This window comes from Phocoena sinus, chromosome 6, assembly GCF_008692025.1.
Source record: "Phocoena sinus isolate mPhoSin1 chromosome 6, mPhoSin1.pri, whole genome shotgun sequence".
Taxonomy (NCBI): domain Eukaryota; kingdom Metazoa; phylum Chordata; class Mammalia; order Artiodactyla; family Phocoenidae; genus Phocoena; species Phocoena sinus.
Window position 1 is genome coordinate 45,366,316 of NC_045768.1, and position 26,444 is coordinate 45,392,759.

Below are 26,444 nucleotides of genomic sequence, written 5' to 3' on the forward strand. Positions count from 1 at the left end.
ATTTTGAGGGAGCTGGGTCAAGCAGAATGAGATTCAATGGATTAATAGAAAAACAAACAACAACAAAATGTTACTACATATATGAGATGTTCAAGTTTTCTAACAAAGAAAAATGAAAACCACATAAGAAATCAGGCCGAAAAAAGTGTCAGCAAATGGATAGGTGGTCCTAATTTGAAATCAGGGACGAATGGCTAGCATTGTTAATTACAACACTTGTAATAAGTGAGCATCACCTCTGCCAGCATACTGGGATTCACCTGTAGTAACTGACCACAGCCTTAGTCAAGACCGACTAGCCAGAGCAGCCCACCGAAAATAACAGAAATCACAAAGCTTTTGATTGTATTTTATGGATTTCAGTATAGCCTCTGAGGAAAGGGGATTTATTTGCTATCCTTCCGGCTGTGTAGATAAACCCAGGCCCAGAGAGGTCACCTAACACCCAGTAACTCCCAGTTAGTATACTGCTGGTTGTTAGGTTAAAAATCTCCTGTGTCCTCCCCCCACCACACTGACTCAACAATAACAGTACAATTAAATACGTGTGTGATGATGATGAAAATCCCATTTGACCCTTCCTCTACTCTTTGATCCAGGTAAGGTCGGAATCACCTCCTTTCTACACGGGAGGTAACTGAGGCCAAAAGACAAATCTGTAGGGCTGTAAAAGGCAGCGTGCGGAGGTGGAGCCCCAATCTGACTCCATAAGTCAGAAGCTCAGACAAGGCTTTGGCGGCGGGTCTGCAAGTCCAGGATGACAGCTCGCTCTGCGGAGGAGCGCTTACAGGTACGGTGGGCTGCCAGCCGGCGGGGCAAAGCGTCTTAGGCGGTTTACCAGATCTGAGCCCAGGGCCCTGGGTGCTTTAGGTGGGGCCAGCCACAAGATATCTAACTAGGATCTGGCATAGCTGGGATTTATGAAATACCTGCGCTCAAGTCCTGTGGTCTCCACGCGGGTCTGATTAACATATCTGAGGGTTCGGCTACCGTAGGACACTTACTTAAGGGCACGCCCCACAGCCCGGTTGCCGGAGCTGGAATGGGGCCAGCACGGAGGTGGTATCCGAGCGGAAACCTAACGGGGCGGGGGATTCTGCTTAGGGCGGTGGGGACACGTCCCGGGAGAGGAGGCAGCTCTGTGGTTCCGCTCTGGGTCGGTGGCGGAAGAGACCGGACGTGGCGTGAGTCGGCTGCGGGTAGGAGAGAAGGCTCGGTCCGGAGCAGAGGGCCACATCTGGGCGGCGGAGACCTAGGGGACGGGACGTCGTTGCGGCTCTCGGTGGTGGCGGCAGAAGTGCCAGGCCGCTATTTGCGCCTCTGCGCGTCCCCGCGCGAAGCGCCCCGGACTCCCGGAGCGATGAGAGTGCAGGTCAAGGTAAACGCCGGCGTCCCAACCACCTTCCCCCACTACCCCCGGCCTCCCCCGCCTCCGCTCCACCCTCTACTTTCAGCTACCAGGACTCGCAGCCTCGAAGCCCTAAGTCCCAAGCGCGATGGGAAGTTCTGGGGAGCTTGGGGAGTTAGGGAGAGGAGTGGAGGCCCTGGTCATGCCTTGGTCTCTTGTAAGGCTGCCAAGCCTCAAACTGCCTGTCACTTAACCTTTTTTTGGGGCTGGCACACGTGGTGTGTGAATAAGTACCATTTATGGTGCACATTTTATTTTTTGCATTTCGGCATAGTCTGGTTGTTGGTACTTCCTTTGGAGCCAGTTCACCTGAATTAGCCTCCTTGCTCCACCGCTAGCTACGATCTTGAGCAAGTTACTGAACCTCTGTGCTTTGTCTTCCTCACCTGGAAGATGGGGTAATAGTTATAATTTGAACATTAAATGAGATGCTATATATGCAATGCGCTTAGAATAATGCGTAGTATATTTAGTGGATTGAAAAAGTTTGGTTGTTATTATTTCATCCAGGCAATAATCCTATGAGATCTAAGTATTACCACCCACCCGCTTCCATCCCACCGGTTAACAGGAAAGGAAAATGAAGCTGAGGGAGAAGAACGGAGTTAGGATTGGAACTCAGACAAGTGCTTTAAAACACTAAGAATATGGATATCACACACAGGATTTTGAGCATTTGTTCCTAGGGAGAGGGTGGTTCATTATTAACTACCAATGTGGGAATTGAGTTCTTCAATTTCTTTCTCCCTATGTACAAATTTTGGTGTTTCATTTGCTTTGGATTCTTCCATAACTGATAAAGCATTAGATACTCTGGCCTGACACCTGGGTTTGGTGAGAATCTGACTCTTTCTTAGGTATCCCTCACCACCACCACCACGGGGTTGGGGAGTTGAAAATCATTTGAGATGGAACCCAGCGGGAACCTACTTTTTGGGGCCAAAATTGGGGATTAGTACCCTCAGAAAGTATTAGACTTGCTTTAATAGACAAGGGTGTGAATAACATGTTGAGTTGATTGTACCCCAGAGGAGAGGGAAAGACCCAGGCAGAATATTGATGATTTGCCACAAATTTTGGTCTTATCTTGCCCATTTACAATTCTCTATCATAGCTAAGTTTTTTTGGCAGGACTTCTATGCCAAAACTCAAGCATTTGGTAAATATTGGACCTGAAATATGTCTTGCCTCTTTTTCTTTCGCCCTGGGTTTTTTATCATGGCTTTTCCGTATAGGCTTGAAAGCCCAACCATTTTCAGAATGATTCTCTTCACACTTCTGGTAGAATCTTCCAGTATTGGAACTGAAAGTGGCCAACCTACCTGTAACTGTTATTTCTTTGTGTCACATCAGAAATCTACACAGCAACTATTTTCCTGTTTAAAAAAAAAAAAAAAAACATGGTTAGGTAAGGTATTGTGATGTGGGTCTCAGTTGTGATTTTTCTCTTTTTTACTTCTTAGTTTGACTGAAGTTGTATATACACATAGTTCAGAGACAAATAATTCCATAAGGTTCATTACTAAAAACAGCAGACCCTCTACCATTTTCTTCTTTTCAGAAAGAGCAGTCATGTTCATCTCTTCTGGCTAGTTGGTGCTTCTTTGGGTCTCTAAATAATGCTTATATTGCTCCCTCTTGATTTTTCAGGTTTAGTCATCATGTACTGTCTTTCCAGCGTGGAATATGAGTATTTAGCTTTCTTTTGAGTTCCTTCACCTACCACTCACATGCATCCTTCCTGTTCTTTCCATCTATCTTCAGAATATAGCTAACTCATAATTTTTATTTAGGTCAATATTTAGTTCAGCCAACATTACTATGCCTTCCTATCCACTATTAAGAACCAAATTATGTACTACATGATTACTTTCCCTTCCTTACTATTGTTTCCCCCTAGAGCTGTCTTTCTGTGTGTGTTTGCAGAGTTTTCTATGGAGTTTTCACTAATTTAACCACAGGTTTTTTGCCAGTTGTCTAAATCTTCTCTCAAGATCTTCCAGTGCAACAGCTATTTCAGTCAATTTTATCTTGTTGAATACTGCTCTTTGACCTGCTTTGCCTGTCCAGAATGGTAGCCCTTGATGTTGGATACACAGATGTTACTTCTCTTTTTACCATCATTTTGGAGATTCCCTTTGCCTCTCTCTTATGCTGGATCCTGTTTCTTATATCCCATGTCTTCTTCTTTCTTGATTATTTCCCATTGTTTTGGTGGAGCACATTCTCCAGTAGGTCTCTGAGAAAGGGTACATGTAAGGTAAACTGAATCAACATATTCTTAAAAAAATTTTTTTTCAATTTTATATTGGAGTATAGCTGATTAACAATGTTGTGATAGTTTCAGTGCACAGCAAAGCGACTCAGCCATGCATATACATGTATCCATTCTCCCCCAAACTCCACTTGCATCCAGGCTGCCACATAACATTGAGCAGAGTTACCTGTGCTATATGTCATGAGGATGAATCAATGTATTCTTATGACATATTATCCTTCCAGATTTTTTTCCTTAAAAAAGTTCCACTAACAATACAAAGATAAGTTCTTTTGGTAAATAATTAAAACACTACAAACAGAAATTCAAACAGAAAATTCCCTTTCTATCCTTTGTCCTCATTGCCCTTCAGTCCAGAGGTAATCAAACCATTGGGTTTGTAGCATATTATTTAGGTATATTATTATATATGTATGTATTTATTGTTTTGATTTGTGCATTTGCTTTTGCATAAAGGGAATTATACTGTTTATTGATATGCAACCTGATTCCTTTAAAAATAGTTCTTGGACATCTTTCCATGTCAATACATATTGATCCTTTCTTGGCTCATATGTTCAGATGAGCTGGATCAATCAAGATCAAGCATATAGCATTTTCTGAGCAATCACTCTTCTAGATTCACTCAACCAACAAATTTTTACTGAATGTCAACTGTATGCTAAGTCCTGTTCCCAGGTCCTGGGAATATACAGTTAACAAAACTTTTATTTTTGAGGTAAAGAGGGATAGTGAGATGGTTCTAGATGATGGAATTGAGCTCAGCTGCAGCTTTAGTTAGCTTGTTTTTCCTCTCCTGGAGTACAAACATCATTTAATCAAGTCTGTCTATCTGTCTGTCTCTTTCTCTGTATAAAATCGTGACCATTACAAATTGAACTCTATAACTTGTGTACCACCAGAGCAACAGAATCATATCCCTGAGATATAGAAATAGATTTTATGAATAAACAAATGTGATATATACATACAATGGAATATTATTCAGCCTTAAAAAGGAAGGAAATCCTGTTACATGCAACATCATGGATAACCCTTGAGGACATTATGCAAAATGAAATGGCTGGTCATGAAAAGACAAATATTGAATTGTTCTATTTATATAAGGTGTCTAAAGTAGTTCAATGCACAGAAAGAAGTAGAATGATGGTTGCTAGAGCTTGAGCAGACATGGAAATGAGAAGTTGTTTAATGGGTATAAAGCTCCATTTTTGCAAGATGAAAAAGTTCTGGAGATTGATTGCACAAAAATAAAAATATAGTTAGTAATACTAAAATGCACACTATAAAATGGCTAAGATAGTAAATTGTACATGATGTGTATTTTACCACAATTTAAAAAAAATAAGAAAAATTTGACACATTCCACAGTGGGATATGTCCTATACTTTGAATTCATGATTGAACCTGCTTTCAGCTGGGTTCAGCTTTTGCCTGAAATCATGGTTCTTCCAGGGCTTGGGGAGTGGGCAACAATGCACTGCCCTGGAAACTCTTCTGATGGACTTGGCACCAGAACCTTTAGCATGTCCCCTTGTCGGGGGCAGCCCAATGCTGCTTTTCCTTTTTCCACGAGTGTTGGCATTTCCATATCTCTGGGGAAAAGGTTCCTAAGTTGTTTATAGCACAGATAAACTTTGAGACTATTTCAGAGTTACATAATTGGGAGCAGTGAGAAGTGGTCATTTTGTTTGCCTTAGAGGTTTCATTCTTTATCAGGCTTTGTAAGCACGAGCCTTTGCAAGAACCTTTTGGTCTGTTTTGATTGGAAAAGACGACTTTTACTCCATGGCACAGACAGGTACCTTCCCCAGCCCTGGTTTTCCTGCATTTTCGCAGCTGGCATTTGCTTTCCAGCCCTGGCCTGATGTGCAATGATCCTCTGCCATTTGCTGGCTCTGGATCTTGAAGTGCTCCAAGATCGGGTAAGGATCAGATATCCCGGGATTGCAAATGTGCTGAGTTTTGATTGGAGAGATCAGCCTGGTGAATTGGGCTGTTCTTTATTCTTCCACCTCTCCCAGCTATACGTGGGCATCATATGGAATTTCTTTCCAGGCAGACTCAAAGCCCAGTGGGGTGAATGACTATGAACAACCAAAGTTCTCTCCTCACTTAGCCTATTGTGCACTCGGAGCTTCTTGTAAATAGTCATTTTTGACATGAGCAAACCACCTGGCCCAGGGGAAGAACCATTCCTGTTTATTAGGAACTTGTGCTTTCTGTAGCAGGGCTACTGGTAACCTTGGAGAATATACAATCTTGGGAGTCTTTCCCTGTCCTGAGAGTGTAACATTCTCTTTATCTTCCTTGGGCTATGGGCCAGGAGGACGGCTCAGGTTGCCCACACAACCCAGAGAGATTTAAGTCCAGGCAAAATTTGTTTGTGATTAGAAGATCATAGAGCCTGAAAATCATATGCCATTTTGGAATGTCTAGCAAGTTCTTTCCTTTCTCACTAATTTCCCTCAGTTGCTGCCGAAAAAGGAACAGGATATGGTAATTGTAGACTCTCTAGAAATATCAGCAGGGAGGCCAGAAGACTAATGAAAGAAACCAAGAGTCAGAAAAAGTAGTTTTACTGCTGATTTCGTCACTCTCCTGGCCTCGGGCAAGTTAGGTTGGTTTCCTTATCTGTAAAGCAAATGGCCACTATTTGCCTGCCACTTCTTTCTAAGGTCTCTGAATGTGCTTTGAGTTAGAGATTCCTTTGACAATCTGATAAAAGCAATAGATAATCGACTCAAAAACTCAAAGTAGAGTGGAACCCTGACCTGCTGGGCACTCAGGCTTACTGGCCAGCGTAAGCTCTGTCTAAAAATGGCTGCCCACCCTTGGCCTTAGCAGATTGTTGCAAAGTTGGAATGCAATCCTAGTATTGCCAGATTCTGGTTATTTATTTATTTTTAAATTAAATTTTATTTTTTAAACTTTCCTTGTCGAGGAAAATGCAGATGTATAGATTCTTTCTTGAATGTGAAACCCCTGGGTTTTTACATTTTACTAGTTGCTTCAAAGATTTTTGAAAACACCTTTATGGACTGAACAAAACACATTTGTGGCCTGCTTTCTGCCTGTGGGCAGAAGTATATCTGTATTTCGTTTTCTACTATGGTTAAACCCAAATAATTAATAGGTTTATTTTGAGGCTTTTCTCTCTTTCTGTCTGTGCCACTCCCTCCTTAAAAATCTTTTAGCGGATTTATTGAGATATATTCACATATCATATAATTTACACGCTTAAAGTATACAATTTAATGACTTTATTATCTTCACAGAGTTGTGCATTCATCACCACAGTCAATTTTAGAACATACTCATCATCCCTCACACTCCTTAGCTGTTAATCCCTAATCCCTCCATCTCCACTAGCCCTAGGCAACCACTGATGTACTTTCTGCCTCTGTAGATTTGCCTATTCTGGGCATTTTATATAAATAGACTCATACAATATGTATGCCTTTGTGACTGATTTCTTTCACTTAGCATAACATTTTCAAGTACTGGTACGTGTTATAGCATGTATCAGTACTTCATTCCTTTGTATTGCTGAATAATATTCCATTGTGTGGGTACCTCACATCTTATTTGTCCATTCATCAGTTGATGGATATTTTTGTTGTTTTTGCTTCTTTGTCTATACTGCTATGAACATTTGTGTACAAGTTTTTGTGTGGACATATGTTTACATTTCTCTTGGGTAGACACCTAGAAATGGACTTGCTGGATCATATGGTAATTCCATGTTTAGCCTTTTGAGGGACCTCCAGACTGTTTTCCACAGCAGCTGCACCATTTAAATTCCCACCAGCAATCTCTGAGAGTTCCAGTTTCTCCCCATCCTAGCCAATACTTTGTATTGTCTGAACTTTTGATTATAGCCATCCTGGTAGGTGTGAAGAGGTATCTCATTGTGGCTTAGATTCGCATCTAAGTGATTAATGACTAATGATGCTGAGAATCTTTTCCTGTGTTCACTGGTCATTTGTATACCTTCTTTGGAGAAGAGTGTATTCAGACCCTTAGTGTGGCACTTGTTTTTGATCCAGCTCTTGAGATTTTCTTATGAGAAATGCCCATCTTCATATCCACACAAAAGTTGTTATACAGTTTCTAGGGATTCCTGACCCTCTTAATATCTCTCTATGGGTCTAAGGATACCCACAGAGGATGTGGTATAAAGTGGACATTTTTCTGGGCACTTCATATACTTGATCTCACTCATTATTATCTATTAAGGACCTCATGGGATTTGTATGAGGATCAGATGTTCAGGAATGTGATTTGTAAACCCTAAAACACTATTCAGCTTCAAGGATTAATACAGGTGCAAATTCTGGGGTTAAATGATGGTGAAATGAAGTTGTTAAGGGCATGAACTTGAATCTGACTGCCTACGTTTGAATCCTAGTGTTATTTTTATGAGCTGTTGTGTTCTTGGGAAAATCACCCAACCTCTCTGACTCCGTGTCCTCATTTGTAAAATGGAGATAATAACTGCACCTACTTCCCACATGCTCTTGGGCAGAGTTAATATAAACAATGTGCTTTGCGTTGGGCAGGTGGGTACATAGAAAGTGCTAAATGAATTCTTAAGTTGCTACTGTAGACTAAATGTTTGTGCCCCCCCCAAAGTTCATATGTTGCAGTTCCAATCTACAATGTGATGTTATTTGGAGGTGAAACCTTTGGAAGGTAATTAGGTCTTGAGAGAGGAGCCCTCATGAATGGGATTAGTGTCCTTATAAGAAGAAACACAAGAGAGATGAGTGCTCTCTGCTATGTGGAGATACAGTAAGAAGGTGGCCTTTGTAAACCAGGAAGAGGGTTCTCACCAGAACTCAACCATGAGGGCACCCTGATCTTGGACTTCCAGCCTCTAGAACGTTGAGAAATAAATGTTTGTGGTGTAAGCCACCCAGCCAATGGTATTCTGTTACAGTAACCCAACTGACTAAGCTACCCACTAGTTATATTATCTTATAGAACAGAACAGGTTATTAGCTTATAGTGGAGCAGGTTGGTGTGCATATGAAAACAGCTTTCATCTTTCTGGAAAAAAGTTTTCCTCTACTGATCTTTGAAAGAGCCAAGAGTTTTTTTGTAAAATGAATCTGTAATCTTAGGAAAGAGAATTTTCCTTCCAGAAGGATTTAAGTCCAGAGGGTACTTTAGAGATCCTTAGCCTGGATCAGTTAATCCTGTCTAACCTTTGTCACCACTGTTAGTGTCTGCTTTAAAGTGATTTAAAACAAACAAAAACCAAACCCTCCAATCTTTATCCTTATCTGGCCTAGAGAAACTCAGGTTCCAAGTAGGCAGTTTTGCTCTGTGATCAGGTCAAGTGAGTAGATATTGTTGGATTAAAACAAAGAGGGTTCAAAGTCTTAAGATTTAAACGCTTTACAGTATTAGCTAGAGTCTTTAGGGCAGTCTTTTTTTTTTTTTTTTTTGGCCATGCCGCTCAGCTTGCAGGATCTTAAGTTCCCCGACCAGGGATTGAACCCAGGTCCTCTCGGGGCAGTGAGAGTGTGGAGTCTTAACCACTGGACCGCCAGGGAGTTCCCTAAGACAGTCTTAAGAAAGGCAAACTAGGAGGGAGTCAGTGAATTGACATAAGTCTTTGCGGATTGGATCTTTGTTCTTGGATGAAATAGAGGCAAGCCTCTCCGGCTCATGTTTTGGTTTCTTGAGCTGCTTACAGACGCTACCCTTTTTTTTTTTTTTTTTTTTTTGGCCACACCACATGGCCTGTGGGATCTTAGTTCCCTCTCCAGGGATCGAACCTACGTCTCCTGCATTGGAAGTGTGGAGTCTTAACCACTGGACCGCTAGGGAAGTCCCTTACAGCCACTACCTTTGAAAGAGAAACCACATTTTGAGAAACAACTCTTTTAGTGGAGACATTTCAGATGGAAAGTGCATCTTGCTGGCTGGTGTTTGGGTTCAGCAAATACTGAGTGTGAAAAGCAGGATGATAGATGAAGGAAAAGGAGCCATTTACCCAGAGCAGGACCTCTGAGGCCCTTCTCTGTGGGGTCTCCTTGATGTCAGAGTCTTTCATTTCAGTTTAAATGAAGAGAAGAGCTCTGTAAGGTTCAGGCCAGGAGAGAGTTTCTGAGAATTATTGGAATCCCAATATTTTGTCAGTTTTATTCTCTGACTCACAGATAATGATTTGTGTGTGTGTGTGTGTGTGTGTGTGTGTGTGTGTGTGTGTCCTGTGGATTTTGTTAAAGAAAAATTTTCCATGGCATTGTTAAAGATAGCAAGGAAGACCAGTCAAGAAAAAATGACTACAATGTGGGTTTTGCAGGAGGGAAGAGAGATCAGGCTCAACTCCAAATACGAGGAAAGTGGAGATTTATTGCCAAGGAGCAAGATGGGGTCAGTGGATGGAGAAGGGTCAAGAGGAGACGTCAAGGCTAGGGGGATTCTTGCTAAACCAATTCAACAGGATTCTTGCTGAAGGTGGGCCAGAGTAGAGTGATCAGATAGCAAGCGTGGGAGATTTTTGCTAAATTAACTCAGCAGAATTCTTGATAAAAATGGACTAAGTGGGCCAAGGACAGAGCCCAAGTTTGGGGCCTAGTTAGAAAGAGGACTCAAGTCAGAAAGAGCCTGACTCAAGTTTGGTTAAGGGAGAGAGTCTCCCTCAGTTTGCAGCTGGAGGTGACTAAGGTAGAACATTCTTCTTTATAATACAATCAATCACAAAATAGGTGAGCATTTGAGCAACACATTCTTTAAAGAAAAAAGCTGCTTTTCTTTTGTTTAATCACTCTCTTAGAGTTGCCTTTTTAGGTCATTTCAAGGTCTCTTCCTTATGGATAGAGTATATTTCTTCTCATCTTAAAATAGCAGAAGAAATTAAATGCAGAAGAAATGTCTTAATAATCAAAACCCAGTGAAAATGAAAACCTGTTGTGTAGTTTGGCTTCTCAATGACTTAGAGAAAGGCATTGTGCAGTAGCTATGTTCCCTTTTCCTTCCTGAATTGCATCAAAAGTACAGTCAGTTTCTAAACAACAACACTGGAACTTTGAAAATCAAGTATAACAGCCAGAAACAGAAGTTGGGAAATCTTTTCCTAGCAAATGAGATTTCATATCTGCCAACAACTGTTACAGAATTCTTGGTACCCCACTGACAGACTTCTGATTCTCAACTTACTGGACTACCCTCATTCCATTAAAACATCTTTTTCCTCCTTGAATTTTAGGGGAATTGTTTGTTCTGGATGTGATTTTTTTTTTTTTTTTTGAGACAAAGAAAAAAACCATCCTGATTAGTACCCTACCCTAAATCTCTCAGCTTAAATTAAGATAAAAATCTTTATGATTTCTATCTTTTAAATTAAGTTAAACATCTCAAAGATATTTTTTTAAAAATTAAGTTAAAAAATCCTAAAGATGAAGGCAAAAATCTTATATTAAGATATAAGATTTAGGGGAGGGAATATTCTTAGTTGATAACTGGTAGAAAACTCTTGGAAAGGAATTTATCAAAATTGCATCCTGTGGAAACAAGTGTGTGATATCCTCAAAGATGATCCTTGATTTAATATATTTAGGGAAACAATGGATAGTTTATCTGTTCTGTAGAGTCATAATACTTCCATGTGCCTGTATGAGCAGAAAACATTTTCTTCTTTCTTATCTGTTGTACTGGTGGCTTTTATACTTTGCAAAATTCCCTGTTAAGAAAAAGTTACTGGGGCCTGGCTTACATGTTCCATGAATGATAGAGTACAGGCTTAGAGTAAAAGAACTAAGAGCGGCATTTTAACAATTACAACATTATAGAAAATATGTTTTGTTTGTTTTTTGCTATGTAGCAATTAGGCATACAGTTGTAAAATGTTTACCTAAAGTAATTATAATTAATTTTTTTTAATGGAAGTGGAGTACCTAAATGTAGCTAAAGGAATGCTCATGAAAATTTACAGCCGCACAACTGGACGGCTGGAAATTATTTTAACAACCCCTGGGGTGAATTACCCAGGAAGAACAGTATTTCTCCAGTTTGCTGATAGAGATTTCTTACAGACTAGAGAAGAAAACACACTCACCTTGCTTTTGCTCCCCACTTCCTTTCCTTTCATTATACCTTGCCCAGACTGCCCATTAATCTCCAATTACATTTACTCTTATTTATTTATTTTTATTTTTTTTTTTGCGGTACGCGGGCCTCTCACTGTTGTGGCGTCTCCCGTTGCGGAGCACAGGCTCTGGACGTGCAGGCTCAGCGGCCATGGCTCACGGGCCCAGCCGCTCCGCGGCATGTGGGATCTTCCCGCACCGGGGCACGAACCCGTGTCCCCTGCATCAGCAGGCGGACTCTCAACCACTGCGCCACCAGGGAAGCCCTACTCTTATTTTTTACTCTGAATTCCTATTGCCTCAGTTTAGTTGTCTGCAGACCCCCATAACCTGGGGCACACATTTTTGGTTAGTATATGAGGGACATTCCTGGAATATTGTGTGGCAGTTTCTCCATAGGGTGATCAGTGGGATACTATTGGTGTTCCCCATCTATATTTTAAGTTGGGTGGATCCTCTACTGAGAGAGCATTTCATATGCTTTGTGGTTCATAGAATACATACTGTACTGTACTGATGTACTGTAGAGAGCTGGTAATAGAAAGGGACACTGTGACTGCACGTGTATCTCCTGCCTTCCTTTCTCTCTGGTTAAGATGAGCAAAGGAGAATGCTGAGATTTGCTGCCGTCTGAGCTAAATGGTCTATGACTTTCTATAGAACATTGATGATAGGGTCTGGGGCAAAATTACCAAGAAGGGAAAGTTTGCCACTCCACTCCTTGCGTCTGTCAGAAGAGGAAGCATTTTCTTCAAGGCTGAGCCTTCCTCCTTGGTTATTCATACCATTTTTTTCCCCCTGCTCCCCCCCACCCCGCCACTGCCAAAGTCTCAAGTCATTTTTATTCTCTCTTGCATCTTCACTCTCTTTTATCTACATACAAGGTTCAAACTTTCTTAACATAAGATAAACTTTCTTTCAACGTTGCCTATTAAACATAGTGTAAAAGAATGCTGGTGCCGGTATTTGACAGAAACTGCTCCTCCTCTGTAGAGGTGATAATCACTGTATTTCTCTCATAGTTGTGAATGTTACTTTAGCTAGCACATAAAGCATTTAGCCCAGCCCTTGGCATATATGAAAGTCTACGTTAACGTTGGCTTTTGCTTTACTTTGTTGGTCTAGTGGCTGTTTTTATTTCTTTCTCCCAAGGATATCTTACACTAGCTTTCTTCTCTGTTTTACAACCTATTTCCTGACTCTCTCTCAATCTATTTGTTTGTCATGGACAAAAATTGTCCTCCTTACTTTGTTTTCAATATTAAACACTTCTCAGTTTTTCTTTGAAACTACCTATTTTTGAAATAATGCAAACATTTTTATTAAAGAGAAAAACTTTCTCCCTTCTTAACTTCAGGTATCATGTTACCATCCTGATTCGTAACTCTGTTTTCATTCCCTGAACCTTTCTACATGCTATGCTTAGATGCTCCCAGAGGTTCCTGGCTCTTTTATCTTCTCGTTCTCTGCTCCCCAGTGACTCTGTGGCTTTTGCCATACCTTAACATCGTTGTCCTCTGAATTCTCCCCCAGGCCTAAATCTCTGCATTTCTAACCACCACCGAATTTCATCAACCACCTTTCAAAACCTTTGTCATCTTTCAAGGACTTTCCTAAGTTTTGTGTCCTCCATGAAGACTCCCCAGATACTGGCGGACAGAAGGGATTTCTACTTCCAAGGAGTCCCACAGCTTGCTCTTGTGCCATACTTGGTATCTATTAGTAAACATAGTTTCTTCTCTTTTGGTGTTGGTCTTTGGGACACAATTTTATTTATTTTTATTACAACCATGTGATATGCCCATCAAAGTGTTTTGAAGGAATGAATGAATGAAGCTATTATTCTTAGCGGTATCAATATTTTAAAGGAAGAGTGGGTAAACTGATATAATATATGCTGCCTATGGGTTCTGGAGGGCTGATAACCACACTCATCATGCTTCAATGACATCTTTGGGAGGAGGGATGTGGTAGGTACTAAAGTCAGCTGTTAAGTTAAAAATGAATGCAGTCAAAATTATCCTTCAAAAGTCCCTTACATTGCTTAGAAAGAGAAGTACGTGAAGATTTGGTCTCTAGTTGCTTTTTCTCTATGTTGGAACTTTCTTCAGTTGAGCACCAGATTAAATAAGGGATGTTGAAATACTACAGTGCAATCATTGCGATGAGATGGGCAGACTTAAGGCATGCATGTGGGACCTGAGACCAACCAGGAAACAGTAGGTCCTGTCTCTCACTCACACTCAACCCTAGTGCCTATGAAGTCACTTTGGGGCAGTGGTCTTTCATGTGTGGTATCCCTGGGGACTCCTTGGGATCTTTGAGACCCTTTCAAAGGTCCTCAAAATCAAAATTATTACTTTTTAAAAAATATTTATTTATTTATTTATTTATGGCTGTGCCGGGTCTTAGTTGTGGCAGGCAGGATCTACGTTGCAGCGTGCAGACTTCTTAGTTGTGTCACGCAGACTCAGTTGCAGCACGTGGACTCTTAGTTGCGGCATGTATGCAGGATCTAGTTCCCCAACCAGGGATCAAACCCAGGCTCCCTGCATTGGGAGTGTGGAGACTTACCCACTGGACCACCAGGGAAGTCCCCAAATTATTATTATTGGGTTTTTTTGGGCTGCATTGGGTCCTCGTTGCTGTGCATGGGCTTTCTCTAGTTGCGGCGAGCGGGGGCTACTCTTCGTTGCCGTGCGAGGGCTTCTCATTGCGGTGGCTTCTCTTGTTGAGGAGCACAGACTCTAGGAATGCGGGCTCAGTAGTTATGGCTTGCGGGCTATAGAGTGCAGGCTCATAGCTGTGGCGCACGGGCTTAGTTGCTCCACGGCATGTGGGATTTTCCGGGACCAGGAATCGAACCTGTGTCCCCTGCATTGGCAGGCGGATTCTTAACAACTGTGCCACCAGGAAAGTCCCCCAAAATTATTTTTATAACAGTACATTATTTCCCTGTTTTACTCATTCTATCATGAGCATACAGTGGAGTTTTCCTGATGTTACATGACAAATCCATATCTAAAAAGGCTAATAAAATACTATTTTCTTTTTCCAACTCCATGTCTGTGTGAGGCCAATTCTTTTTATATACTTCAACCAAAAACACTTTGTAACAGATTGAATGCAGAAGCAGATATGAGACTCCAGCTGTCTTAAGCCAGACAAAAATACAATGCTCTTCTCATAAGCCTTTTAAAAGTATTTTTTGTGAAAAATATTTTATTTATTTTAACATGTAATAGGTTTACCATAATTATTTTTAAATTAACTAATGGGTAAATACTTTAAAAAGTCCCAGTTCTAATTTTGAATACATAAGTATTGGTAGCTATACTCTATAAGTGAAAGCTTTCTGGAGGTCCTTGGTAAATTTAATGACTGTGAAGGAGTCCTAAACCCCAAAAGTTTGAGAACTGCTGCTCTTGGGCATAGTATACTCCTGAATGTGGAATGGCATTGATATTGTCCATACTTCAACATTTTATATCTTCTTCTCACCTTTTTTCTTCTAGTCCTCTTTCATTCTTTTTTATTTTCTACTTTTTAAAAATTGAAGTATAGTTGGTTTACAATGCTGTATTAGTTTCAAGTGTACAGCAAAGTGATTCAGCTATACACACACACACACACACACACACACACACACACACACATATGCATGTATTCTTTTTCAGATTCTTTTCCATTATAGATTATTACAAGATATTGAGTACAGTTCCCTGTGCCATATAGTAGGTCCTTGTTATTTACCTATTTTATATGTAGTAGTGTGTGTCTGTTAATACCAAACTCCTAATTTATCCCTCCCCACCTCCCCCCAACCCCCGCTATCCCCTTTGATAACCATAAGTTTGTTTTCTATGTCTGTTAGTCTATTTATATTTTGTAAAAAAATTCATTTGTATCTTTTTTAGATTCTCCATATAAGTGATATCATATAATATTTGTCTTTGTCTGACTGACTTCACTCAATATGATAAGCCCTCTCTCAGTCTTTTAGCAAAGATTTTGAATTTGTCCAAGTTAAATATGTGGTATGTGTCTGCATGGAATTTCAAGAAGCATTGTTCTTTCTGCCGTGTTACACTTAGAAAATGAAACAAGTAATCTTCATTGTACAAATAAAGCTTACTATGGATGACATAAATGAAATTGCCTTTAACCTGTAATTCCTAATAAAGACTTTATTGTCTCAGAGGATGGTGGGTTTTCTAAAAGTCAGTTATTTGAGTATAGCTCCACTAATAGTGAAGCTTCACTCCAAGAAGTTGTTTTTTAGACTATGTAGTTCACTTGGATGTAGTCCTAGTAAAGTTTTGGATAATTTAACAAGATATTTGTAGCATAAATGAAGACCATCTGTGTACTTGGATAACATATTTGTGGATATTTTGCTGGGTGGAAATTGGAAATTGAGTATATCTAACTTGGAAACCTTAATAGATTAGAGTGGTTATACAACAAATAGGCCCAGCATTCAGTTAAACTCTGTATTTCACTTTCCACGGGCAGTTGTAAAGAACACCCAAAAGGGAAACCTCCCATTTCCTTTTCCCTTCTTATCAAAATGATTTCACATGATCTGAAATTATAAACATCTTGTTTGCAAGTTTAATTCCCTAGGATACTGAATAAGGCTGAAGCATGTGTGACAGAGGAAAGGATGTCTTCTCATTGCCATTTGAAATTGTGATTTTGGACTAACATAAAGAGGGCTTTCACCAATCTGGGGAGTGGAGGGATGGGGTATGGTATTTTAGTTTGAACTTTTATGATATGCTCTACTAAGTAGGTCACTGTTGAGTTCTAATTCCCCATTAGACTCTGTGGAGAATTCATAAATGTTTTACTCATGTACTCATGAGTTTATATAATCTAAACAGTCATTTTGAAGTTCTAAATGCTTTTGCTCAACAAGGCAGTATATGAAAATTTCATATAAATTTCTCACCTAAACAGGAGAAGTGGCATTTTAGGGAATTGTGAGTTATTTAGTTAACATTCTATTAAAGATGTTACAAAAGAAAAGAAAAAAGAAATCATTACCAGCAAATAGTGCCCTCTAATACCCAAAGAGAAGAAAACACGTAAGGTTATTTTGTGTTCTTTATGAAGTACTCCTAAATGCTGCCTTCTGGAAAGATTATTTACCGGAAAACCAGTGAGGTCAACTTGTGGCAGTGTTGGCGAGCCAGATCCTTGGGTTTGGATTATTTTAGGTTTGGATGCCCTTTGCCTGAGACTCTTAATCTTGGATCAAGTGAGTCCCCCAAGGTATCCCTCAGATTGTGGACAAAACCCTGTAGGAGACCCTGAGCTGAGTCTTCAAAGTATACAGGCTGGCTTTGCACTGATGAGTTTCCCCAGCCAACAGATCGTGCGCTGTGGAAATCCATCTGCCTGGCACTCAGTTTGAAGAGGTCCTTGCTCCAAGGGAGGAACTGTGTAGAGAAAATAAAAAATGTCAGTCTGGAGTCTGAAAATATTTTCTCTATTTGAGCCATTCTGGTGCTTCCCTGCATGCTATAGATTCCATGATAAATAAACTAATGCTTATCTTGAAGTAGATTACAATAATGTTAAGGAAAAAACAACTGAATAGGTGCAGTTAAGCATTGTGAGTGCTGTGATGTATATTAGAGTGGGGGCTATAAAAAGGAAGTAGTTTCACCTGGAAAAGTATTTTTTAAATGTTAGATTTTTTTAAGTATGGAAAAGTTTTTAAAAAAATAAATTACTTGTTAGCTGTATGCCCTTCAACCCCCAATCACACAGTCCCCTGGATGTTAAAAAAAAAAAAAAAAATCCTTGCACATTTAGAAGGATTTTTTTTTAAATCAAGGAATGCCTGTAAGACTATTCCTTCTCAGAGATTCCCCTGAGAAAGAATCTGTTATCTGGAAACCCTAAAAAGCCCCAGTGTAGAAATACTTTCAGTGACATCAGGAATTAATTCATGTATAGCTACCATTAGAGGATTAGTCTTTGGACATTTCTTTGCTATTCCCCAGCCCTGGGCTTGTATGTAAAATCTGATTATATTTTAGGGTAAGGCAAACTATTTGTGCCAACACAGCCTGAGACTAACACTATTTCCCTTCTTTATTCTCTGCCTTTCCCTTCCCCAAATAACAACCACAGTTAAAACACAACTCTCCTGCCCCAGTGTATAAAAAACACCCAGTCTCTAAAGACTGTCATGATAGTTGCAGAAATGACATATTCTCTGCCATCAATGACAATGTGCTGCTCCAAGTAGCAAACACATGTTGAGTATTTGGCCTCAATAGATTTGGGCTATTGAATCAGAACATATGGTTCCTAATAGTTCTCTGTTGAACTGAACATGGGGGGACCTCTTCCATATGTGCTGAAGAGTATATTGCAAAGGCTACCGTTATGAGGTAGGGGGAAAAAGTAAAGTTCTAAATTGAGAATTGCTTGAAACACTTGCAAATTAAGCCTGCTTTTCTTTTCCTGTAGTTTTGAGATAAGATATGGGAGTTGCAGGAGGAATGTTTCCATGTTCTTGTTATGGCACAGGTTTCCTGTTTACACCCTTGGAGAGAAAATTGTATACATGGATTCTTGAAGTTCTATTTTAAGTGTGTTCATTTTGTTGCTCATTCAACAATCATTGGGTTGGGCCCTGGGGCAACAGAAATGACTGGCATGGGGCCTGTAGGAGCTGGAGTCTAGTGGGGGAAAATGGACCCATAAAAGTCATTCGTTTGAAATATGAGAGGTCGTAGGAGAGAGATTTGGAGGTCAGGAAGTATTTTTCTATGAAAAAAATACATCAAAGTTAAGTTCCCATGCTACCAACCAAAAAGCTAATTTTTACCTTTGATATTACCAATAATAACTAAGCTTTACTGAGCCCGAGTAAGTCCCAGGGAGAAATCTAAGCCTTAATTCCTTTCAGTAGCCCAATAGTAGGTATTACTGTTATTATCTCCTTTTTAATAGATGGGAAAACAGGTCTGAAGAAAGTAATTTGCCCACATCATTCTACTAGATTCAGCTGTCTAGCCTTTTAAAAGAAGGGAGTGGTTGAGCATAGCTTGCTTAATTTGTATACATAGGCTGCTAAATTAGGGACCCCTTTTGGAGCTGGTTTTTTAAAATTAATTAATTAATTATGGCTGCACCGGGTCTTAATTGCGGCATGTGGACTCAGTTGTGGCATGTGGACTCTTAGTTGCAGCACACATGCAGGATCTGGTTCCCTAACCAGGGATTGAACCTGGGCGCCCTGCATTGCAAGTGTGGAGTCTTACCCACTGGACCACCATGGAAGTCCCTGGAGCCTTTTTTTTTTTTTTTTTTTGCGGTACGCGGGCCTCTCACTGTTGTGGCCTCTCCCGTTGCGGAGCACAGGCTCCGGACGTGGAGCCTCAGCGGCCATGTCTCACGGGCCCAGCGGCTCCACGGCATGTGGGACCTTTCCGGACCGGGGCACGAACCCGTGTCCCCTGCATCGGCAGGCGAACTCTTAACCACTGCGCCACCAGGGAAGCCCCCGGAGACATTTTTAATAGGTAAATGTTACACATGAAGTTTAATGATATCAATTTGTTATCCGTTTCCTTCTTTTTATTCTAAGTTCCTTCAGAGTAAGAACTTTGTCTTATTTGCCATAGAATTCCCAGCATGCCATATGGAGGCCTATTTCAAAATATTTGTTGAATGAATTCAGATATTTTGAAATTCAGCCAATGGTAAGCCATGCTTATACAATGTGTATCAAATTGTCAACCTAAATAAAGAGGTAAACTGAGGCAAGCCTGAATGATCAGAAATTGAGTTTATTCAGGAATAGCAGAGGAATTGAATTTGGGAAATGCATACTGTAGCAAGCTACAGGCGAGTCTGTTGAGGGTTTGGGGCAGGGAGTGCAAAGAGGGAGACGTCCAGCCAGTGTCTAAGCAGTAAATTCATTGTCTTGAGGGTGGGGAGAGATTCTTGGCATATGGTTTTTGGTCAGGAAATAAGTCTCATCTTCTGTGAATCAGGCATTTATGGGAAATCAGTTTCTCAGTTAAGTTCCCTTCTGAGGGCACACTTGTGATATTCTCCATTACATATCCTCCAGATTTGTTTTAGATTGAACTCTTTTACAGAATCTTGCTGAGGTTACATCTCTCCTCTGACACTCTTTCCAGCTTCCTGTCAAATCTTAGCCAAAGTGAGACTTTATAAGTGAGAATTCTGAAGTTTGAGAGCTTAATATTCACTCTGTAGGGTTACGGTACAAGATTTAAAAGTGACTTTTGGCAGAATTAAGAGAATGCTTCCACTATATCTTTACTTCCTTGGTAGAGTTTTGTGCATTTAGGGATCTTTCACTTAAAATGAGATTGTGGACCAATTAACTTTGTGAATATTTTTGTGTTCACATTGGCTTATTTGTGTCTATGTTGTCTGTAATAGAACCTAATAAATGCTTAGGGGTTTGGGGCTGGTCTTGGCATTTTAATTAGGGTCTATTATATTTAAGTATATCTTGCCTACCTGGACTACTGTGGTTATACTGTGTTTTCATTTAATGAGACTATGAAAATAATGACATTTTTCTATTCAGTCCCAGAAATCCTGGATTGAAGGAGTGTTCGACAAGAGAGAATGTAACAAAATCATACCCAGCTCAAAGGACCCTCACAGGTACAATTTTTAATTACATTTTTCTTTTTAAAGCAACAGTACTTGGAGGACTGTTTACTGAAATTTAGAGATATGACTTGTTTGCCCTGTGGAGCCACTGTTAATATTGTGGTAGATTTCACTCTGCTGCTTTATCTTTGATGTTCCTGTTTCTCTTCCTGGGAGGATAGATACCAGGGAAATATCTAGTGCTACATCCATTCCACTGGGTTTGGATAAAAAATTTACAACTTTTGAGTACTGAATATTCAAAATAGTGTGACTTCCTTATCCCCAAGTGTCTGTGAATGTAGTAACTGGGATATTTCAGGACTCCATGCTCAGATTATGCAAACAGTTAATTTTTTCCTCCTGCAGGCTTTTTGCTTGAGCAGATAATGGGCAGCAGAATGGAATGATTTGCGTTTGATTATTCTGAGTTCTTGACAACCCTTTGGAAGTTCTACTTGTAGAACAAAGTTCAAAACAGCAGCCAGTGAAAGATAGAGGAAGAGAGGTCTATGGAAAATTCCCCAGGGTAATCGGGTCCATGAAATTAAGATTGGGTAGCATTGCCCTGGGGGAAAAGAATTAAAAGGGAAGGAAAATAGGAGAGCAGTATTTTAATTAGGGGGACCACTCTATTTTTAGATTCTGCTAAGCATTTGGCCTTACATTCATTTGAAGTTTAGAAATCACAGCTGTATGCTCATGAAAGGTAGCAGGTGAGGCCACTGAAATTCTAGTTCTTTGGGGATGATGACTAAAATAGTGTTCTTTGCCTTTGTTAAATATTTACTAGTCCCACCCTCTTTGAGTTACCTGTGGCTTGTAAGCCGCGTGATTGGAAATCCTCATTTTACCTGCTTATAAAATGTTTACAGGATAAAAAGGCAGGGTAACCTTGTTTTTTCCCTTCATCTTTTATGAGATTTTATAATATGATAGTGGCTGCAGTAGAAGGCACATTGAGCTCAGGTGGCTTCCACTGCTCTGTAAATGGAAAATCATCTTCACAGTCACCTTGAACCTCATGAAAAGTGGTAAACTATAGGTCATTAGCCCACAGACTCAAGAAGAGTATCAGTGATCATAATTCCATGAATGGTCGAAGATATTCTACTTTTTATGAGAAAAAAGCAGTCTCTCTTATTTTGTGATTGTAAAAAATGGATGGATGACTATGGCTATTCCTTCCATGCCAGCCTTTTTCTTAGACCCTAGTAAGATTCTCAAAACTGTGGCTTTCATGCAGTTTTCTTCCTTATGGAGCACAGCAAAAGAGTGGTAGTTCACTATTTTAAATTTAGATAAAGGTTTGTCTTTTACTGATTCTTTTTGTAGCTCCTAATAAGAAACAAATCTGATAGACTGGATTACAACGTCTTTTTCTTTCACATTTGGAACTTGTTGAAGTGAAGCTTCTGAGAAAAAAGATTTCTAAAAGGCTGGGGACAGGATGAAGTGAAAGACCTGAATATTCATCTCTGAATAATTTAGAATGATTGATTCTATGAACACTACCTTTTCTTCCATTATTTTACCTAGATTTCTTTTCAAGTTAAAACTTCTTCACACTTAAAATATGATCATTGATGATCATAATGCCAACTCCCAAATCCAGAAGGCTTTTTTGAATCATAAAAAAGAGATTAATAAATATAATTATTATAATCATACCAACTATTCCTCAGTTTGATAGTGTTTTAGGGTTTTAAAATCGTATATGTATGTTTTCTTACTTAATTCTCAGGAATTCTGTGTTATCTTCATAGTATAATAATAATAGCCAGCATTTTTATACATCCTGCAATATACCAGATACTATAAGACACTTTACATATATTATCACTCTTAATCATTTTAATAACTGTATGGGTCAGATATTATTTTCAGATGTGAAAACTTAGAGGAATTGTTAAATCATTGAGATTTAAATCCAGGTATTTTGGTTCCAAACTCAGTATTCTGTTAATTAGATCATAGTTGCTGCAATGTAATTATATATGGTAAATGACCTCTGGGAATATTTGGGAGATGATGTATGAGTACTCAGTAAACCTTGATTTCCAGATTATGGACGATTAACAGATATTTACTGAATAAGCATTAAATATGTTTTCAAATATATTAATAAACTAACAGTGGTTTTATTTCTTTAATTAAGATGTACTGTGGGATGCCAGGTTTGTCAGAATTTAATCAGGTAAGACAGATAAACAGTTCTATGTTTATATATTTCTCTGAAGTTGCATCTATTTTTTTGCATTAATTAACAGTCCTTCCTTTTGATGTGCATCTTACATTTCACATGAGGATTTTTCTTAATCTCCGTAAGTATTAAGATTTTTTTAAAATTTAATTTTATTTATTTCTTATACAGCAGGTTCTTATTAGTTATCCATTTTATACATATTAGTGAATACATGTCAATCCCAATGTCCCAATTCATCCCACCACCACCACACACCCCCACACTTTCCCCCCTTGGTGTCCATACATTTGTTCTCTACATCTGTGTCTCTATTTCTGCCCTGCAAACCAGTTCATCTGCACCATTTTACTAGGTTTCACATATATGCGTTAATATATGATATTTGTTTTTCTTTTTCTGACTTATTTCACTCTGTATGACAGACTCTAGATCCATTCTCGTCTCTACAAATGACCCAATTTCATTCCTTTTTATGGCTGAGTAATATTCCATTGTATATATGTACCACATCTTCTTTATCCATTCATCTGTTGATTGGCATTTAGGTTGCTTCCATGACCTGGCTATTGTAAAAAGAGCTGCAATGAACATTGGGGTGCATGTGTCTTTTTGAATTATGGTTTTCTCTGGGTATATGCCCAGTAGTGGGATTGCTGGGTCATATGGTCATTCTATTTTTAGTTTTTTAAGGAACCTCCATGCTGTTCTCCATAGTGGCTGTATCAATTTACATTCCCACCAACAGTGCAAGAGGGTTCCCTTCTCTCCACACCCTCTCCAGCATTTGTTGTTTGTACATTTTCTGATGATACCCATTCTAACTGGTGTGAGGTGATACCTCATTGTAGTTTAGATGTGAATTTCTCTAATAATTAGTGATTTTGAGCAGCTTTTCGTGTGCTTCTTGGCCATCTGTATGTCTTCTTTGGAGGAACGTCTGTTTAGATCTTCTGCCCATTTTTTGATTGGGTTGTTTTTTTTTAATATTGAGCTGATTATATTTTGGAGATTAATCCTTTGTCCATTGATTAATTTGCAAATATTTTTTCCCATTCTGAGGGCTGTCTTTTCATCTTGTTTGTAGTTTCCTTTGCTTTGCAAAAGCTTTTAAGTTTCATTAGGTCCCATTTGTTTATTTATTTTTTTATTTCAATTAATCTAGGAGGTGGATCAAAAAAAATCTTGCTGTGATTTATGTCAAAGAGTGTTCTTCCTATGTTTTCCTCTAAGAGTTTTATAGTGTCCAGTCTTACATTTCAATCTCTAATCCATTTTGAATTTATTTTTGTATATGGTGTTAGGGAGGGTTCTAATTCATTCTTTTACATGTAGCTGTCCAGTTTTCCGAGCACCACTTATTGAAGAGACTGTCTTTTCTCCATTGTATATCCTTGCCTTCTTTCTCGTAGATTAGTTGACCATAGGTGCATGGGTTTATCTCTGGGCTTTCTATGCTATTCCATTGATTTATATTTCTGTTTTTGTGCTAGTACCATGTTGTCTTGATTACTATAGCTTTGCAGTATAGTCTGAAGTCATGGAGTCTGATTCCTCCAGCTCCGTTTTTTTTCCCTCAAGAGTGCATTGGCTATTTGGGGTCTTTTGTTTCTCCATACAAATTTTAAGATTTTTTGTTCTAGTTCTGTAAAAAATGCCACTGGTAGTTTGATAAGGATTGCACTGAATCTGTAGATTGCTTTGGGTAGTCTAGTCATTTTCACAGTATTGCTTCTTCCAATCCAAGAACATGGTATGTCTCTCCATCTGTTTGTATCATCTTTAATTTCTTTCATCAGTGTCTTATAGTTTTCTGCATAAAGGTATTTTGTCTCCTTAGGGAGGTTTATTCCTACGTTATTTTATTCTTTTTGTTGCAGTGGTAAATGGGAGTGTGTCCTTAATTTCTCTTTCAGAGTTTTCATCATTAGTGTATAGGAATGCAAGAGATTCCTGTGCATTAATTTTGTATCCTGCAACTTTACCATATTCATTGATTAGCTCTAGTAGTTTTCTCGTGGCATCTTTAGGATTCTCTATGTATAGTATCATGTCCTCTGGAAACAGTGACAGTTTTTCTTCTTCTTTTCCAATTTGTATTCCTTTTATTTCTTTTTCTTCTCTGCTTGCCATGGCTAGGACTTCCAAAACTATGTTGAATAATAGTGGTGAGAGTGGACATCCTTGTCTTGTTCCTGATCTTAGAGGAAATGGTTTCAGTTTTCCGCCACTGAGGATGATGTTTGCTGTGGGTTCGTCATATATGGCCTTTATTATGTTGAGGGAGGTTCCCTCTATGTCCACTTTCTGGAGAGCTTTTATCATAAATGGGTGTTGAATTTTGTCAAAAGGTTTTTCTGCATCTATTGAGATGACCATGTGTTTTTTATTCTTCAATTTGTTAATAGTGTATCATGTTGATTAATTTGAGTATATTGAAGAATCCTTGCGTCCCTGGGATAAATCCCACTTGATCATGGTGTATAATCCTTTTAATGTGTTGTTGGATTCTGTTTGCTGGTATTTTGTTAAGGATTTTTGCATCTATATTGATCAGTGATATTGGTCTGTAATTTCCTTTTTTTGTAGTATCTTTGTCTGGATTTGGTATCAGGGTGATGGTGGCCTCATAGAATGACTTTCGGAGTGTTCCTTCCTCTGCAGTTTTTTGGAAGAGTTTGAGAAGGATGGGTGTTAGCTCTTCTCTAAATGTTTGATAGAATTCACCTGTGAAGCCATCTGGTCCTGGACTTTTTTGTTTGTTGGAAGATTTTTAATCACAGTTTCAATTTCAGTGCTTGTGATTGTTCTGTTCATATTTTCTATTTCTTCCTGGTTCAGTCTTGGAAAGTTGTGCTTTTTTAAGAATTTGTCCATTTCTTCCAGGTTGTCCATTTTATTGGCATAGAGTTGCTGTGGTAGTCTCTTAGGATGCTTTGTATTACTGTGGTGTCTGTTGTAACTTTTCCTTTTTCATTTCTAATTTTATTGATTTGAGTCCTCTCCCTCTTTTTCTTGATGAGTTTGGCTAATGTTTTATCAATTTTGTTTATCTTCTCAAAGAACCAGCTTTTAGTTTTATTGATCATTGCTACTGTTTTCTTTGTTTCTATTTCATTTATTTCTGCTCTGATCTTTATCATTTCTTTCCTTCTACTAACTTTGGGTTTTGTTTGTTCCTCTTTCTCTAGGTTTTTTCAGTGTAAGGTTAGATTGTTTATTTGAGATTTTTCTTGTTTCTTGAGGTAGGCTTGTATTGCTATACACTTCCCTCTTAAAACTGCTTTTGCTGCATCCCATAGGTTTTGGATCGTCGTATTTTCGTTGTAATTTGTCTCTAGGTATTTTTAGGTTTCCTCTTTGATTTCTTCAGTGATCTCTCGGTTATTTAGTAACGTTTAGCCTCCGTGTGTTAGTGTTTTTTACGTTTTTTTCCCTGGAATTGATTTCTAATCTCATAGCATTGTGGTCAAAAAAGATGCTTGATATGAATTCAGTTTTCTTAAATTTACTGAGGCTTGATTTTTGACCCAAGATGTGATCTATCCTGGAGAATGTTCCATGTGCACTTGAAAAGAAAGTGTAATCTGCTGTTTTTGGATGGAATGTCCTATAAATATCAATTAAATCTATCTGGTCTATTGTGTCATTTCAAGCTTGTGTTTCCTTATTAATTTTCTGTTTGGATGATCTTTCCATTGGTGTAAGTGAGGCGTTAAAGTGCCCCACTATTATTGTGTTGCTGTCGATTTCCTCTTTTAGCGCTGTTAGCCATTGCCTTATGTATTGAGGTGCTCC

The 26,444-nt window shown here is 39.1% G+C and overlaps 1 protein-coding gene across 1 annotated transcript in view; it reads left to right on the plus strand.

Moving 5' to 3' along the window:
- The first annotated feature begins 685 nt into the window (after positions 1-685).
- TRPM6 (transient receptor potential cation channel subfamily M member 6) overlaps positions 686-26,444 on the plus strand; it is a 138,644-nt gene continuing 112,885 nt past the window's right edge. Inside the window, exons 1-3 of the mRNA XM_032635982.1 lie at positions 686-790; positions 20,376-20,455; positions 22,602-22,640. Of these exons, the coding sequence (XP_032491873.1) occupies positions 758-790; positions 20,376-20,455; positions 22,602-22,640 (152 nt within the window). The 5' untranslated portion in view covers positions 686-757. The remainder of the gene's footprint in view (positions 791-20,375; positions 20,456-22,601; positions 22,641-26,444) is intronic.